Source organism: Vitis riparia, chromosome 8 (assembly GCF_004353265.1).
Source record: "Vitis riparia cultivar Riparia Gloire de Montpellier isolate 1030 chromosome 8, EGFV_Vit.rip_1.0, whole genome shotgun sequence".
NCBI lineage: Eukaryota > Viridiplantae > Streptophyta > Magnoliopsida > Vitales > Vitaceae > Vitis > Vitis riparia.
In genome coordinates this window covers 1,683,020-1,695,665 of record NC_048438.1, presented here as the reverse complement: position 1 = coordinate 1,695,665, position 12,646 = coordinate 1,683,020, and the positions used below count along the sequence as shown (strand labels likewise).

Below are 12,646 nucleotides of genomic sequence, written 5' to 3'. Positions count from 1 at the left end.
AGATGGAAGCTCTCCTACTCTACACCCTAGTTCAAAGGCCAACTCCACTACATTCTTCACTCTTTCAATTGGAATCAACTCACTCTTTTCTAAGTTAATTTTTAGCCGTAATATAACTTCAAACAACATTAGCCCCTAACATAAATGGACCATTTGATCTTGGGAAGCCTCATCAAATGAGAGTATCATTCGCAAACAACAAATGGGACACCTCTTCCCTTTCACCACTTCTCCTACTCATCCTTACTCTCGAGAGGTAATTTCCCTTTCTAGCCCTCTTAAGGAGACAATTAAGGGCCTCCATCGCTACTATAAATAAATAGGGAGATAGAAAGTCCCCTTGCCTCAAACCTTAGAGTTTTGGAACAAACCAGAAATGTTGTAATTAACAATCACATAAACTTTGCAGAAGAAGTGCACCATTTAGTCCATCCTATTTGAGAAAATAAAGATTGATCTTAATAGGGAAAACACCCAAGAGGGGGGGTCGATTGGGTTTTTAATTTTTTTTTCAAACAAAATAAATTTAAGCAAAAGAAGGACGAATATAAAGAGACAAGGTTAGAGAGAGCAAACTCAGATTTTATAGTGGTTCAACGCCCTTTGCCTATGTCCACTCTCCTCAAGCTCCTAATCAAGTGAAGGTTTTACTATACTTGAAGTTTCAACCAAGCTTCTAACACCTTTACACTTGGATTCCGACTTCAATGAACTTTTACACAATCTCTTGAAGTTTCTACTCACTTGAAGCTTCTAACACTCAAACAACAAATTTAAATCTCTCAACCTAGCTCAACAAGGGCTCAAATACAACTCAAATGTTAGGATGAATGACAAGGGTGCCCTAAGGAATATGCAAGTGGAGATTTAATGTACCAAGGAAAGAATGAGAGCTTTTGAGTCAAGAAAAAGTAGTTAAACAAATAAATGCAAGTGTTCTTATACTCATAAATGAAATGGAACTCTCAATTTATAAGTTTCTAGCCTTAGGAGCCAAAATGCTAAAAAGCAGCCTCGATCGGTCGAGCTGGGGATCGACCGGTTGACTAGCCGTTGGGCAATAAATGCATGACAGGTAACTGTTAGGCTTCAATCGGGAAGGCATAGCCATCGACCGGGAATGAAAGGCTATTTTTGCATCTCTTAACCGAACCTCAACTGGGAAGGTATAACCAGTTGAGCTGGTTGACCAATGCCTCGATCGGTTCACCATTTTTGGCCCGAAAACCTATATTTTTCTATTCTTTTTACTTCTAACACTTAAGGCAATGTCTTTAGGTCAATGAGTATGCCAACTTTGAAATGATTTGCCTAAGGTTAATTTGATAAAACTTAGGTTTTAATGGAAATATAACTTTAATGTATAAACTGAGTTTTTAAAGATGCATGAAAAGATATGGAAATCCTAAATGCACCCATGCATTCAACTTACATATGTTTCCTATGATTAAAGGGTCTTCCATATGTCTTGATCTTGCATATATTGGTTCCTTTGATGAATTTTCAAAGTAATGCATGAAATTCTTTATAATTCAAAATGATTAGCAACTTAACCATGGTTTGTTATCATCAAAGCAAGATTAGGAGAACCCTTGGGCTAACACTATCCATTATTTTTTTTAATCAAATTTCATCTTGTTAAGAACTGATGGCAACAACCTCCAGTTGATGTGATCATAAATGTATTGCATAAATATTGATGAGATCATACTTATATTAGTGGTAATTTTCTACTTTTATATGATCTTGATATCCTCACTTGGAAGTCAGCAGCACTTCAGCCTAAAAGAAAGTGTCATGGAATTGGAAGGTTGTGCGATTATTTTATAGAAAGTACCACAGTGCTAAATGTCTTGTGATAAATATCTTTGTAAACATTGGAAACAAAGGGATGTTTTAGTTAAAACTATTTTAATTATATTTCTGATTTCTATTCAACATAGCTGTTGGTGTTTGTGTGAATATAGCTAGCTAGCTAGTATGTCTTGTGGACGGCAGTTTATGGATTGTGAAAGTTACATTTTTGAATGGGAGGGAAAATGTTCATTGCTATTGACTTTGTCTTTTTTACTATTTACCTTAATGTGTCTGCTATGCAGATTGTAGCAATCAATTCAGGTATTCAGCCTGGCTTAACAATGGTTGTGGGTCCACCTGGTACAGGAAAGACTGACACTGCTGTGCAGATCTTGAATGTTCTTTATCACAATTGCCCTTCTCAGAGAACATTAATAATCACTCATTCAAATCAGGCTTTGAATGATCTTTTTGAGAAGATAATGCAGGTATGAGGCATTAAGTTTAATTACTTGAAGATGATATTGTTATTATTATTTTTATTTTTACAATTGAAGAAGAAACTTTTAATGCTTCTCCAGTTAGAATCAAGTTCCTAAAGCATTTATATGTTTACTATGTCAGAGGGATGTGCCTGCTCGCTATCTTCTTCGACTGGGTCAAGGAGAACAAGAACTTGCGACTGATCTTGACTTTAGCCGTCAAGGACGTGTTAATGCTATGCTTGTTCGACGGTTGGAACTACTTAGTGAAGTAGAAAGGCTTGCAAGATCTCTCCAGCTTCCTGAGGATGTAGGTTATACTTGTGAAACTGCTGGATATTTTTGGTTGCTTCATGTCTATTCACACTGGGAACAGTTCCTTGCTGCTTGTTCTGGTAACGAGGACAAACCAACATTTGTCCAAGATCGTTTTCCCTTCAAGGAGTTCTTTTCCAACACTCAGCCAGTTTTCATGGGTGAGTCCTTTGAAAAAGACATGCGTGCAGCAAAGGGTTGCTTCCGCCATCTTAAAATCATGTTCCAAGAGCTTGAAGAGTGTAGGGCATTTGAATTGCTCAAGTCGACAGCTGATCGAGCGAATTATCTAATGACGAAGCAGGCAAAAATTGTAGCAATGACTTGTACCCATGCTGCTTTGAAGAGGAAAGATTTTCTTCAGTTAGGATTCAAGTATGATAATTTGTTGATGGAAGAAAGTGCCCAAATATTAGAGATTGAAACTTTCATTCCAATGTTGCTTCAAAGACAGGAAGATGGGTATGCGCGGCTTAAACGCTGCATATTGATTGGTGATCATCACCAGTTGCCTCCTGTTGTCAAGAATATGGCTTTCCAAAAGTATAGTCACATGGATCAAAGTTTGTTTACCAGGTTTGTCCGTCTAGGTATTCCATATATTGAGCTTAATGCCCAGGGTAGAGCCAGGCCAAGTATTGCTCAACTTTACAATTGGAGGTACAGAGAACTGGGGGACCTTCCATATGTAAAGGAGGCAGGTATTTTCCATAAAGCAAATGCTGGATTCTCCTATGATTATCAGTTAATTGATGTCCCTGATTACCTTGGGAAAGGTGAAACTGCCCCTTCTCCTTGGTTTTATCAAAATGAGGGAGAGGCTGAATATGTTGTCAGTGTCTATATGTATATGCGGTTACTAGGGTACCCTGCAAGTAAGATATCCATCCTGACAACTTACAATGGCCAGAAACTGCTGATACGTGATGTTATCAACAGACGATGCATTCCATATGATTTCATAGGTCCTCCCAGCAAGGTAAATTATTGAGATGGTTGTACACTTTCTACATTTAAATTTGCAGTAATCATCAATTTCATTGCTCAGGCTATTCACTCATTCAGGTTTTGCAACATACACCTTTTTAATGAACAGAAGAATTATAGTTGGAATTGTCAATTGAAAATCCCATTTATGAGATCTTGTTTGCACAACTGCAAACCTGATTGAATTAGCCCACCCATCCATGTTGAATTACTTTCTGCCCATCATTAAATGTTTGACTACCTTATGGCGGGTTCTTCTGCTCAGTTTGAAGAAAGGCCAACATGAGCTCTGTTGGGTTCCACTGATGGTGTTCTGATTTTTATTTAGCTTGTGTACAGTACTAGGGCAGTAGAATCTGCAGGAACCATTTCCTGTGCATTCCTTTATTTTCAATAAAGGCATGTGTCATGGCTATAATCACATCACTTAGTTGATTGATTTTTTCTTTACAGGTTACTACAGTTGATAAGTTTCAAGGTCAGCAAAATGATTTTATCTTACTGTCTCTTGTTCGTACTCGCTTTGTGGGTCACCTTCGTGATGTTAGAAGACTGGTTGTTGCCATGTCTCGTGCTCGACTTGGTCTCTATGTGTTTTGCCGTCGTTCTCTGTTTGAACAATGCTATGAACTGCAGCCTACATTTCAACTTCTGCTTCAAAGACCAGATCATCTTGCCCTAAATTTGAATGAAACTACATCATTTACAGATCGTCATGTTGCCGATCCTGGATTAGTCCAGCTTGTCAGTGGTGTTGAAGAGATGGGTGGCATTGTTAATTTCAAAATGCATCAGGTGTATCAGGTATGCCTTTCTTGACTTCTTGGTTATTGCATAATTTTGGAATTTGCGCATATTGGGAGCAAACTTTGTTTGAAAGTGTAGCTTAGCTTTTTTGGTGGGTTGCAGTATGTTGAAAATCACATTCCATTTTGGGGCAGAAATTTAAAAGGCTTATGAGGGATCATTGTCCAAGGTGAATGCAAGGAGGCTCAATTTTGAGGCCTAAATTTGAGGCTACCCCTAGGTGTATGGTTCTCATTAGCTATGTGCCTCAAATCTTGGAACTTGCCTTGTGAGTGAATGTATGTGCGGACTACTAAAAGTCTATGATGAATTGACATTTGAATGAGTTTCATGTTGCTTTCTGGCCTTCAGAAAGTTCTTGGAGATTCAAATGGATAATTTGTTTATGGAGCTTAGATTGAAACATTGAGGTTGAGGAAGCACAATGTGGTAGAAAATGCACTCAGTACACTCAGTACATAGATCCTAATTTATATTTTCCTCTTGGTACCCTTTTATTTCTATATTTCTGATTTTATGCTTAAATAAATTGGATAAATTATGATACTGATATGTTTTATTGTTTAATGCCTTGCCTTGCATGATAAAAAGCTTTCTCACTTGTCTTTAAAAATTATGAGTTGAAGCGAGGCCTCTAGTTATGTGCTTCAACAACAGAGGATTGTTCTTAAAAATTGTGTTGCTTATGAGGTTCCTGTGCCCCAAATATGATGCAGGCCTTACCTCATGTATTAAGTAGGTCTCGGAGGTGGGTTTGAGTTTTAGTCTCCTGGTTCCTTCATTTTATACTATGAAGATCTCTGGCTCTTATGGGTGAACTAAAATATCTTACCCTTGAAATATAATCCATTCCTGCATCCTGGAGTTGAGCCACCCTAGGAGAAAAGGGCTTCTCAGCTCCTTAAGTGAAATATATATATATATATTTTTTTTTTACAAGTGAAATATGATTTTGCTCTTGTTGTCTTGTATCTTTCTTTAGTCTGAACTGTCCTTTTACCAGGAGGCTTTGAATTCTCATTTGTCCAGTTTCAAATGCTTTCTATTCTTCATCACTCTGAAAGCACAAGGCAGTGCTTGCTTTTGTACAATGTATCTGTTGTTGATGGGAACACATGTCAATAAGCATAATCTTATAATCTTCCATGCCTGTTGTTTACTTTCCATTCTGTTTGTTTTGTTGGTCTTCTTTTTTTGTTTTCATTTTTCACCTTTTTCAAGTGAATCCATTTATTTTATTTTGGTTTAGCTGAAGATTTAAAACAATTGTTTTAACCATATTTTGCATGAAAACTTCAAAATAAATGTTTTGGAGGATTTTGGTTTGTTGAGAATCTTGGGATTGATCATGGTTTTTCATGTGTTAATGACATTCACCAAAATAAAATCTGACATGGATTTTTTTTTTTTTTGGTTATGAATACAACATCGTCAAATCTTTGTCTATTTGTGAATGATGTAATTAGAACTTCTCTATATTCTTATTATCCTCTAGTAAAAAATGATACAAATGTGGGAGTGAGGCTAATCCCATTCTTTAGAGGAAGCCTATCCAAGCCTCGTCTTTCATTTGTATTTGATCAGGCAACAGGCCAAGGTTGTTGAGAATTTATTGAATTTGTGCTCAGTTTAGATGCCTAATGGATGGCCTTATATCTAGTAATATTTTTTTTTATCTTTATTATTCACTGAATTCTGAAGTTAATACAACTGGTCTTTCCTTGATCCCCAGGCGCGGGTAATGGGCCATCAATTTGATCAGTTTTCGGCTCATTCAGGACAAGTAGCACCATCCCTGGGTGGATGGGAGGAGCAAAACAGTCAGCTGAATTCAACATCCCAACACCAGCCCATGGACACTGATAGGCCTGCCGATTCACATGATGCAAATGGGGACTTGCCTCCTGAAAGCAAATCAGGGGAAGCTACAGAAATGAAAATCCATGAAAACAGTCAGGATGGGGATTCATCACCTGAGAACAATTTGAAGGAAAAAACAGATATGAATGGGGACAGGGGAGGTGCACCAGTTGAAAGCAGTTCACATGATGAAAACAGAATGGAGTAGTATCAGATGGGTTGAGCCCAGAAGAACGATTCTTCTCAGAGTGTGAGTGTAAGAATTTTGGGCCCCAATGCATCTATATATTGGCTGATGCTAAGTCATGGAAGAGTTCTTGGCTCAGTTCTAATCCAAGTTTTTGAACTACTTAGGTGGTAAACGAGAAAGGACAGTCATTACTGATCTTCGGTTGAAGGCATCAGGACCAACATTCCAGGGCCAAGAGTTTTGAAGCTAGTTTCCAATTTCATCTTGTGGGAAAGAGAGGAAAATGGAAGTGTCATTTATGCATGTTGTGGCTGTGCTTAAGGAATGACGAATGCAAAGATCCACATTCCTCTCCATGGGAGAAAGAGATGAAAGCCAGCAGCCGTGTTACTGATCCGGCATGAGAAATCTTGTAATATTTGAGATTTGACTGACCTTTTGTCTCAGGTTCAAATCCACTTTGATCACATCAAAATAATTGAAAAGAAAAATCGCCAGATCAGAAAAATCACCACATAATTTTCAATGGTCTCTTGAATAATAATAACTATTTTAATTCATTTAACATCTTTATATATTGTACAAAAAAATATAATGAAAAAAAATTAATTTCTTTTTATGTAATGTTAATGCTTAATTAATTTTAAAATATGGGTTTTATTTTAAATTGATGACTCATATATTTATAATATTAATTAATATTTTTTTGATATAAATAAGATTAATACATTAATTATCAATTCAATAATTTATAATAAATTTATATTTAAAATATAATTTTTATATTTTATAAAAAAATAAGAATATAATATTTTACATTGAACTAGTAATTATCATATATTAATAAATTAATAATAAATTCATATTTTAATAAATGAATTTATAATACATTTCTTTCAATAGTTTTTCAATGCATAGTAAAGGGTTGAAAAATAAAATATTAGGTTTTGTTTGGTAATTGTTTTTAAAATAGTTTTAAAAAAATAGTTTTTGAAAACTGTTATTTGATATTTTGTATAATAAAAATCTGTTTGAGAACCTAAAATTGTTTTTAACCTATTTTTAATATTTTAAATATGTTCTAAAAATAAATATTATGTCCATAGCTTTAGTTTTAATCATTATATATGTTTATATAATTATTCTTTAAAGCAGTTTTAAAAAAATAACTGAAAACAATTAAAATAAGTTCGTTGAAAATATCATGTTTTTTGTTTTTTTATAATAGAAAATAGAAAACAGAAACAGTTTTTGATTATTATACATGTTTTTAAAATTTTTTTATTTAAAAAAATAAAAATATGTTATTAAAAATAGTTGCCAAATAGAGCCTTGATATCATAGTCAGCTTGAGCATAAATAGGTGTATAATGGGCCCAATAGTAGGCAAGGTCATGAATGAGCTTCCCGTCATTTCTGTTCACCACAGGGTCTTGAACTTGCCCAATGTAAGGTCCTTCCTTATCAAATGTGTATGCATCTACAGTCCATTTATATCAAGCTGAATACAAGAAGTTTCTTATGTTTGGTTTCACCATTAAAAAAAAAAAAAAAAAAAAAAAATCAAATATAATTAAAATTAATTAGAAATGTATGCAATTTGAAATTATTTAATTTTAATATCATGAAAAAAAAAAACAAGTTAAACGAGTTTAAAGAACCATATAAAAATAATTTATTACTTTTAATATATATTTTATATTCCTTCGCTTTTTATTTCTTTCCACTTTTACTCTCTATTTTCTTTCCCTCACATTTTTCCTCAAATTTCCCGGAACCAATCTTAGCCAAAGTGTATCCAAAATGACACTACTGCTTCCAAGCTATATTAATCAACTCTCTACAAACAAGTTATCCTTCCAATAATCAAAATCTTGAGCAAATGGTAAAAAGAATAAAAAATGATGATAATAAGAAAATAAAATAAAATAAAATAAAATCTAATTATACCCAAATTATTTAATCTCATATTCCACATAACTTTCCCTGCAACTTCTCATTTAGTCTCTTCTCCCATATCCTTCATTGATTTTTTCAGAATTGATGGGAGCTCCCATGAGATTCTTCTGAAGACTGCAAGAACCACCTACTTAGGACGTTCTGATGCCTTTTCAACCTACAAGAAGAACCAGTACTTGTTATTGAATGGTACATGGCCCTCAAGCCATTGAGGCAAAATCACAGTATTGATGCACTAGTTCTATAATAAAAATCTTTGACTGAGCATCCCAGTTAGTTCTCCATGTGATGTAGGTAAGTGCAAGGGTTTGCATGCCCACTCCACACAGCATTCCAATCCACATAGCCTTTAAAAACAAAGAAGAAATTCTGCTTAAATACCGAAATAAGTAAAAATGTAGAAGCATACAACCCTACTTTGTGCTCTACAAATGGCATCATAAAGATTTTGTGGACGTATTCAATGTAGGAATGCCACATAGAAATAAAATCAGGTTGATTATTTTGGATGAAGTCCAAGAATCTACTCATTGGTAGACTGTCATTACTGCTCTATAACTTGACATGCAAAATTTCAAAGGCCGATATTTAGACATGAATCTCCTTAGCCTAACTGAAAGATCGGCCACATACGCAAGCAAGGCTCCAAATGGAACCCCAATAACGTAATAGCAGCCGAGATTGACAAATGCAACCAAGCTTTGCCAACCAGCACCTACAGCTACCCCTGCTGAGAAGAAATTAAAGATCAAAATGAATTTGGGGAATGTCCTTATATTTGTAAGAAAAGAGCATGTTTTCTGGTTATTTTAGAATGGAGATGAAGTTCTTTGGTCAATATAGTGTGTAAGCAATGTGGAAACAGTAGCTAGTATTGTTATACTAGAGAAGGAAACACTTGCCTATGAGTGCCAGCTGAACGCTATTAAGCAACATTGAGAAAGCAAGGAGGACGGAGAGACTTGAAACAGTTTCTGCTACTTCATCATTGCTCGTGAACAAGTATGCAATATCATGACCAAAGACCAAACATAGAATCAAGAAGAATGCTCCAATAAGAGTTGAAGTACTTAGGATGACATTAACAAAAAAGTTTACAGCTGCAGCATTTTCTCTCCCCAGCTCATTTGATACCCTTACACTATACAAATACAAACATAGAAATTTATCTTAAGAGGAAGAAAAGTGATTCCACCGCTAGAGAGAAAGAAGGCGAGTTATTCTGTTAATAAAAGCCATACCATGCTGCACCTGGGAAGCCAAGGGCTAACATCAACTCCCATGCATAAATATTGATGCTGCAAAGTCATCAAAATAAATGCAATTTTCTTGAAAAGGAGAAATGAAAATGTGAATAACAAGAAATTGAATAAAACTTACCAAATAGAGAAGGCAGATATTGCAACCAATGTATTTTTCAGATATCCAGCCAATAAGAGTACACTAGCATAGTACCATAACTCCAAGCTGTTAAGATTTAAATACATACCATAATTAGTGTGTGCTATCATAAATGGTGTTGCACCTCTCAGAGCTAAGGATGAATGAGAAATAATTTTTTGTTCTTTTTTAAACATTTGAGGGTTTTTCAACGCCCCTTGTAAAGTAGAACTGAATGTTCAGAATTTGGTTCCATGTACTTTGGTGCAATAGGCTCCAGAATAAGTGGATTCCCTATTAGTTTTAAGACTTCATTCAAGTTATGTGTGTGAGCTCCTGCATGCTTGTGTTGAGTGCATGATATTTATGAGCATACATAGTTTTTTAACCTCAAAGACGAGTATATTGGCTATATGTCCAGTCTATGTCATCACTGAATCTACCTAAAGTTAGGACAGGCTCCATGACAATTGCAATGAAAGCTAACTCAGGCTTGATATGCAAACAATACTTCCATTTGGAAACACTAATGATCAAACTTCCCTCAAAGTTTGGATGTGTGGGGAGCAAATAGGGCTGCCAAATATCCAAAAGGATCATCCTCTTACCTGCAACTTCTAATGGCTGCAACTTTTGATTTGGTGGGAATTACAGGATCTGTAGCATCATTGTTGTAAAGCCCACACACATGCTAGGCAGACAAGGCCAGGATGCTTCCTTCCGGATAATTTGCTAATAACACAAACTTGGTTGTCCAAATAACAAAGCTTTCATCATAAAGCATTTTCTTCTTTGAAATGCATCTTATAGGATTTACAAGAATAGACTTTGCAAAGGAGTTATCCTGGGGCATATGAAAACTTCTAGGATTTCCTGAATTGGTCATGTTAAAATTCCCTAACTGGCTCTAGGACTGATTCCTGTTGTTCAATATGGCCTAGAGGCTTCTTCCAGATCTATATAACTAGAAAGGTTAAATTGAAAAAAGTTGAAGTGAAAACAAAACACAACCAAAACATATCTGCCGCTCCATCCTGGGCACCTGTTCTAAAGCATTTTCTACATGTTTGCTTTTCTCTGAAATGTTGTCTCCTTAGTTTGTATTCACTTGAAATCGTTACCAGATATACATTTATACTAAGAATGATCCCTTGTTAATGATAACAAAGCATATCTGTCTCGAGAGGGGAAAAATGAAGTATGTAAACTAAAATGTTGAGGATTTGGTGTTACCAGAGCATAAAACCAGAGGATATTGAGAGCTTTACCACAGGCGGTATGTCAGTGAAGGCAGCAGTGGTGAATCCTCTCCATGTTTTAGGACACCAGCCTCCAAAAATGTACACTAACTCTCCAATGACCATTGACCATGTGGATATTATCATTGCACCCAATGCTCCAGGAACCCCTAAATTCAGTTTGATCACAAAGATCCAGGGCAACAACACAGGAAGCACAAATGAGGAAGCAGATAACCATCCAACAATCATGTTCTTGAGTTGAGCTTGTAAATACATATGGATGGTCGAGGGAAAAACATAAAAGTAGAGAATGGGAATGAACCACAGAGAGAAATTTCCTGCAGCTATTGCTACCTCCTCTTCCTGGCCAAGTAGTTCGAACAGGGGAGTCTCAAAGATGAATAAACAGGTCAAAATTGTGGCAACAACAGCATCAACAATCCACGATCGTTGCAAGTATATACCCATCATGTGATATTGCTTTGCTCCAAATGCTTGCCTGCATAGAGTTTCAGTTGCACTTGACATGCCCAGCTGCAATAGAAAAGAAAATGTTATATGAGGATATGCATGTCGAGTTAATTGTTTGTGACAATATATTTTAGAAGTTAGACTAGTATCAAAATGCATATCTCATTTGAGGTAATATTACTATTTGCATAGAAAATTTCATAAATTCAGTATGCATAGTTTCTACACAAGCCATTGGAAAATAAAATAAAATCTCTATTTTTAACAATTTGCAAGTTATAGACTTCCAAATAAGTGGTCTTATCGTCATTACTTAAGTTTTAGGGTGTGATTTGAAATTGAAAGAATAAGCTACCAATTCGCAATTATACTATTGATGAAAGGAACAAGAAGTACAACTAAAGAGCATACCAATATCCCATAGGCCAAACATACAAGGATGGTTTGTGAAAGAGCATATGCAGTGAGATCAAGTTCACTAATGTGACCAGCAAATGAATGTGCCACAACCAGTGTTCCATGAGATGAAACTCTAAATAAAATTTAAGGAAATGCAATCCTCCATGTCTTCTTCAACTCTTCCCAGATTCTTCCGTTAAATCAGTTGCACCTTCTGCTTCCAAACTCAAAAGTCTTTCTTTCATATTGTTATCCATGATCCTGTTATAAGAACACAACAAAGGGAAGATATATATCAAGTAAGAATTGGGCTTTCAGCTTTTAGTTCATAATATTTTTAAATTCAAGATGAATTTAATATGCAAAGATGATACATTTTCTGTCCCTATTCCTTCAAATCATCTAAATGCATTTGTTGCCTTAAATCATCACAAAAATTATTGGTTGAGTTTCATCATAGAATCTCTATCAACGTTCAAATGACACAAATTGACACTAATGTAATATGCAGCTGAGAAATGCAATTAACATGTGACAAGTTCAGTAGCACTGTAATAAGCTGGGATTTTAAATTTCAATGAGGTTGCAATAAACCAGTAGCTTGTTCTGCAAAAATTCTCTTCCAGTGGAGATTTCTTCGACCCATTGTCTTGAAACCCAAAACAACATAGAGGAATGAGGTTTGATTGATACTTCAGCTTGGAGTGCAAGCTTATACACATTAGCCTGTCTGTGGATGGCTATGATTTCTAGCAAAA

At 35.4% G+C, this 12,646-nt stretch overlaps 1 protein-coding gene and 1 pseudogene across 3 annotated transcripts in view; one reads left to right on the top strand and one right to left on the bottom strand.

Moving 5' to 3' along the window:
• The window catches only part of LOC117919898 (RNA helicase aquarius-like), a 38,372-nt gene extending 31,374 nt beyond the window's left edge, over positions 1 to 6,998 (top strand). The window contains exons 11-15 of one of the 3 annotated variants that reach the window (XM_034837186.1): positions 2,100 to 2,285; positions 2,422 to 3,573; positions 4,035 to 4,385; positions 6,121 to 6,498; positions 6,603 to 6,998. In XM_034837186.1, the coding sequence (XP_034693077.1) occupies positions 2,100 to 2,285; positions 2,422 to 3,573; positions 4,035 to 4,385; positions 6,121 to 6,456 (2,025 nt within the window). In that variant the 3' untranslated portion in view covers positions 6,457 to 6,498; positions 6,603 to 6,998. Of the gene's footprint in view, positions 1 to 2,099; positions 2,286 to 2,421; positions 3,574 to 4,034; positions 4,386 to 6,120 lie in introns of all 3 variants that reach the window. The other 2 variants (XM_034837185.1, XM_034837184.1) reach the window with 2 other exon arrangements.
• Positions 6,999 to 8,393: 1,395 nt separating this feature from the next.
• Positions 8,394 to 12,145, bottom strand: LOC117919899 (annotated as a pseudogene).
• Between the last annotated feature and the right edge of the window lie 501 nt (positions 12,146 to 12,646).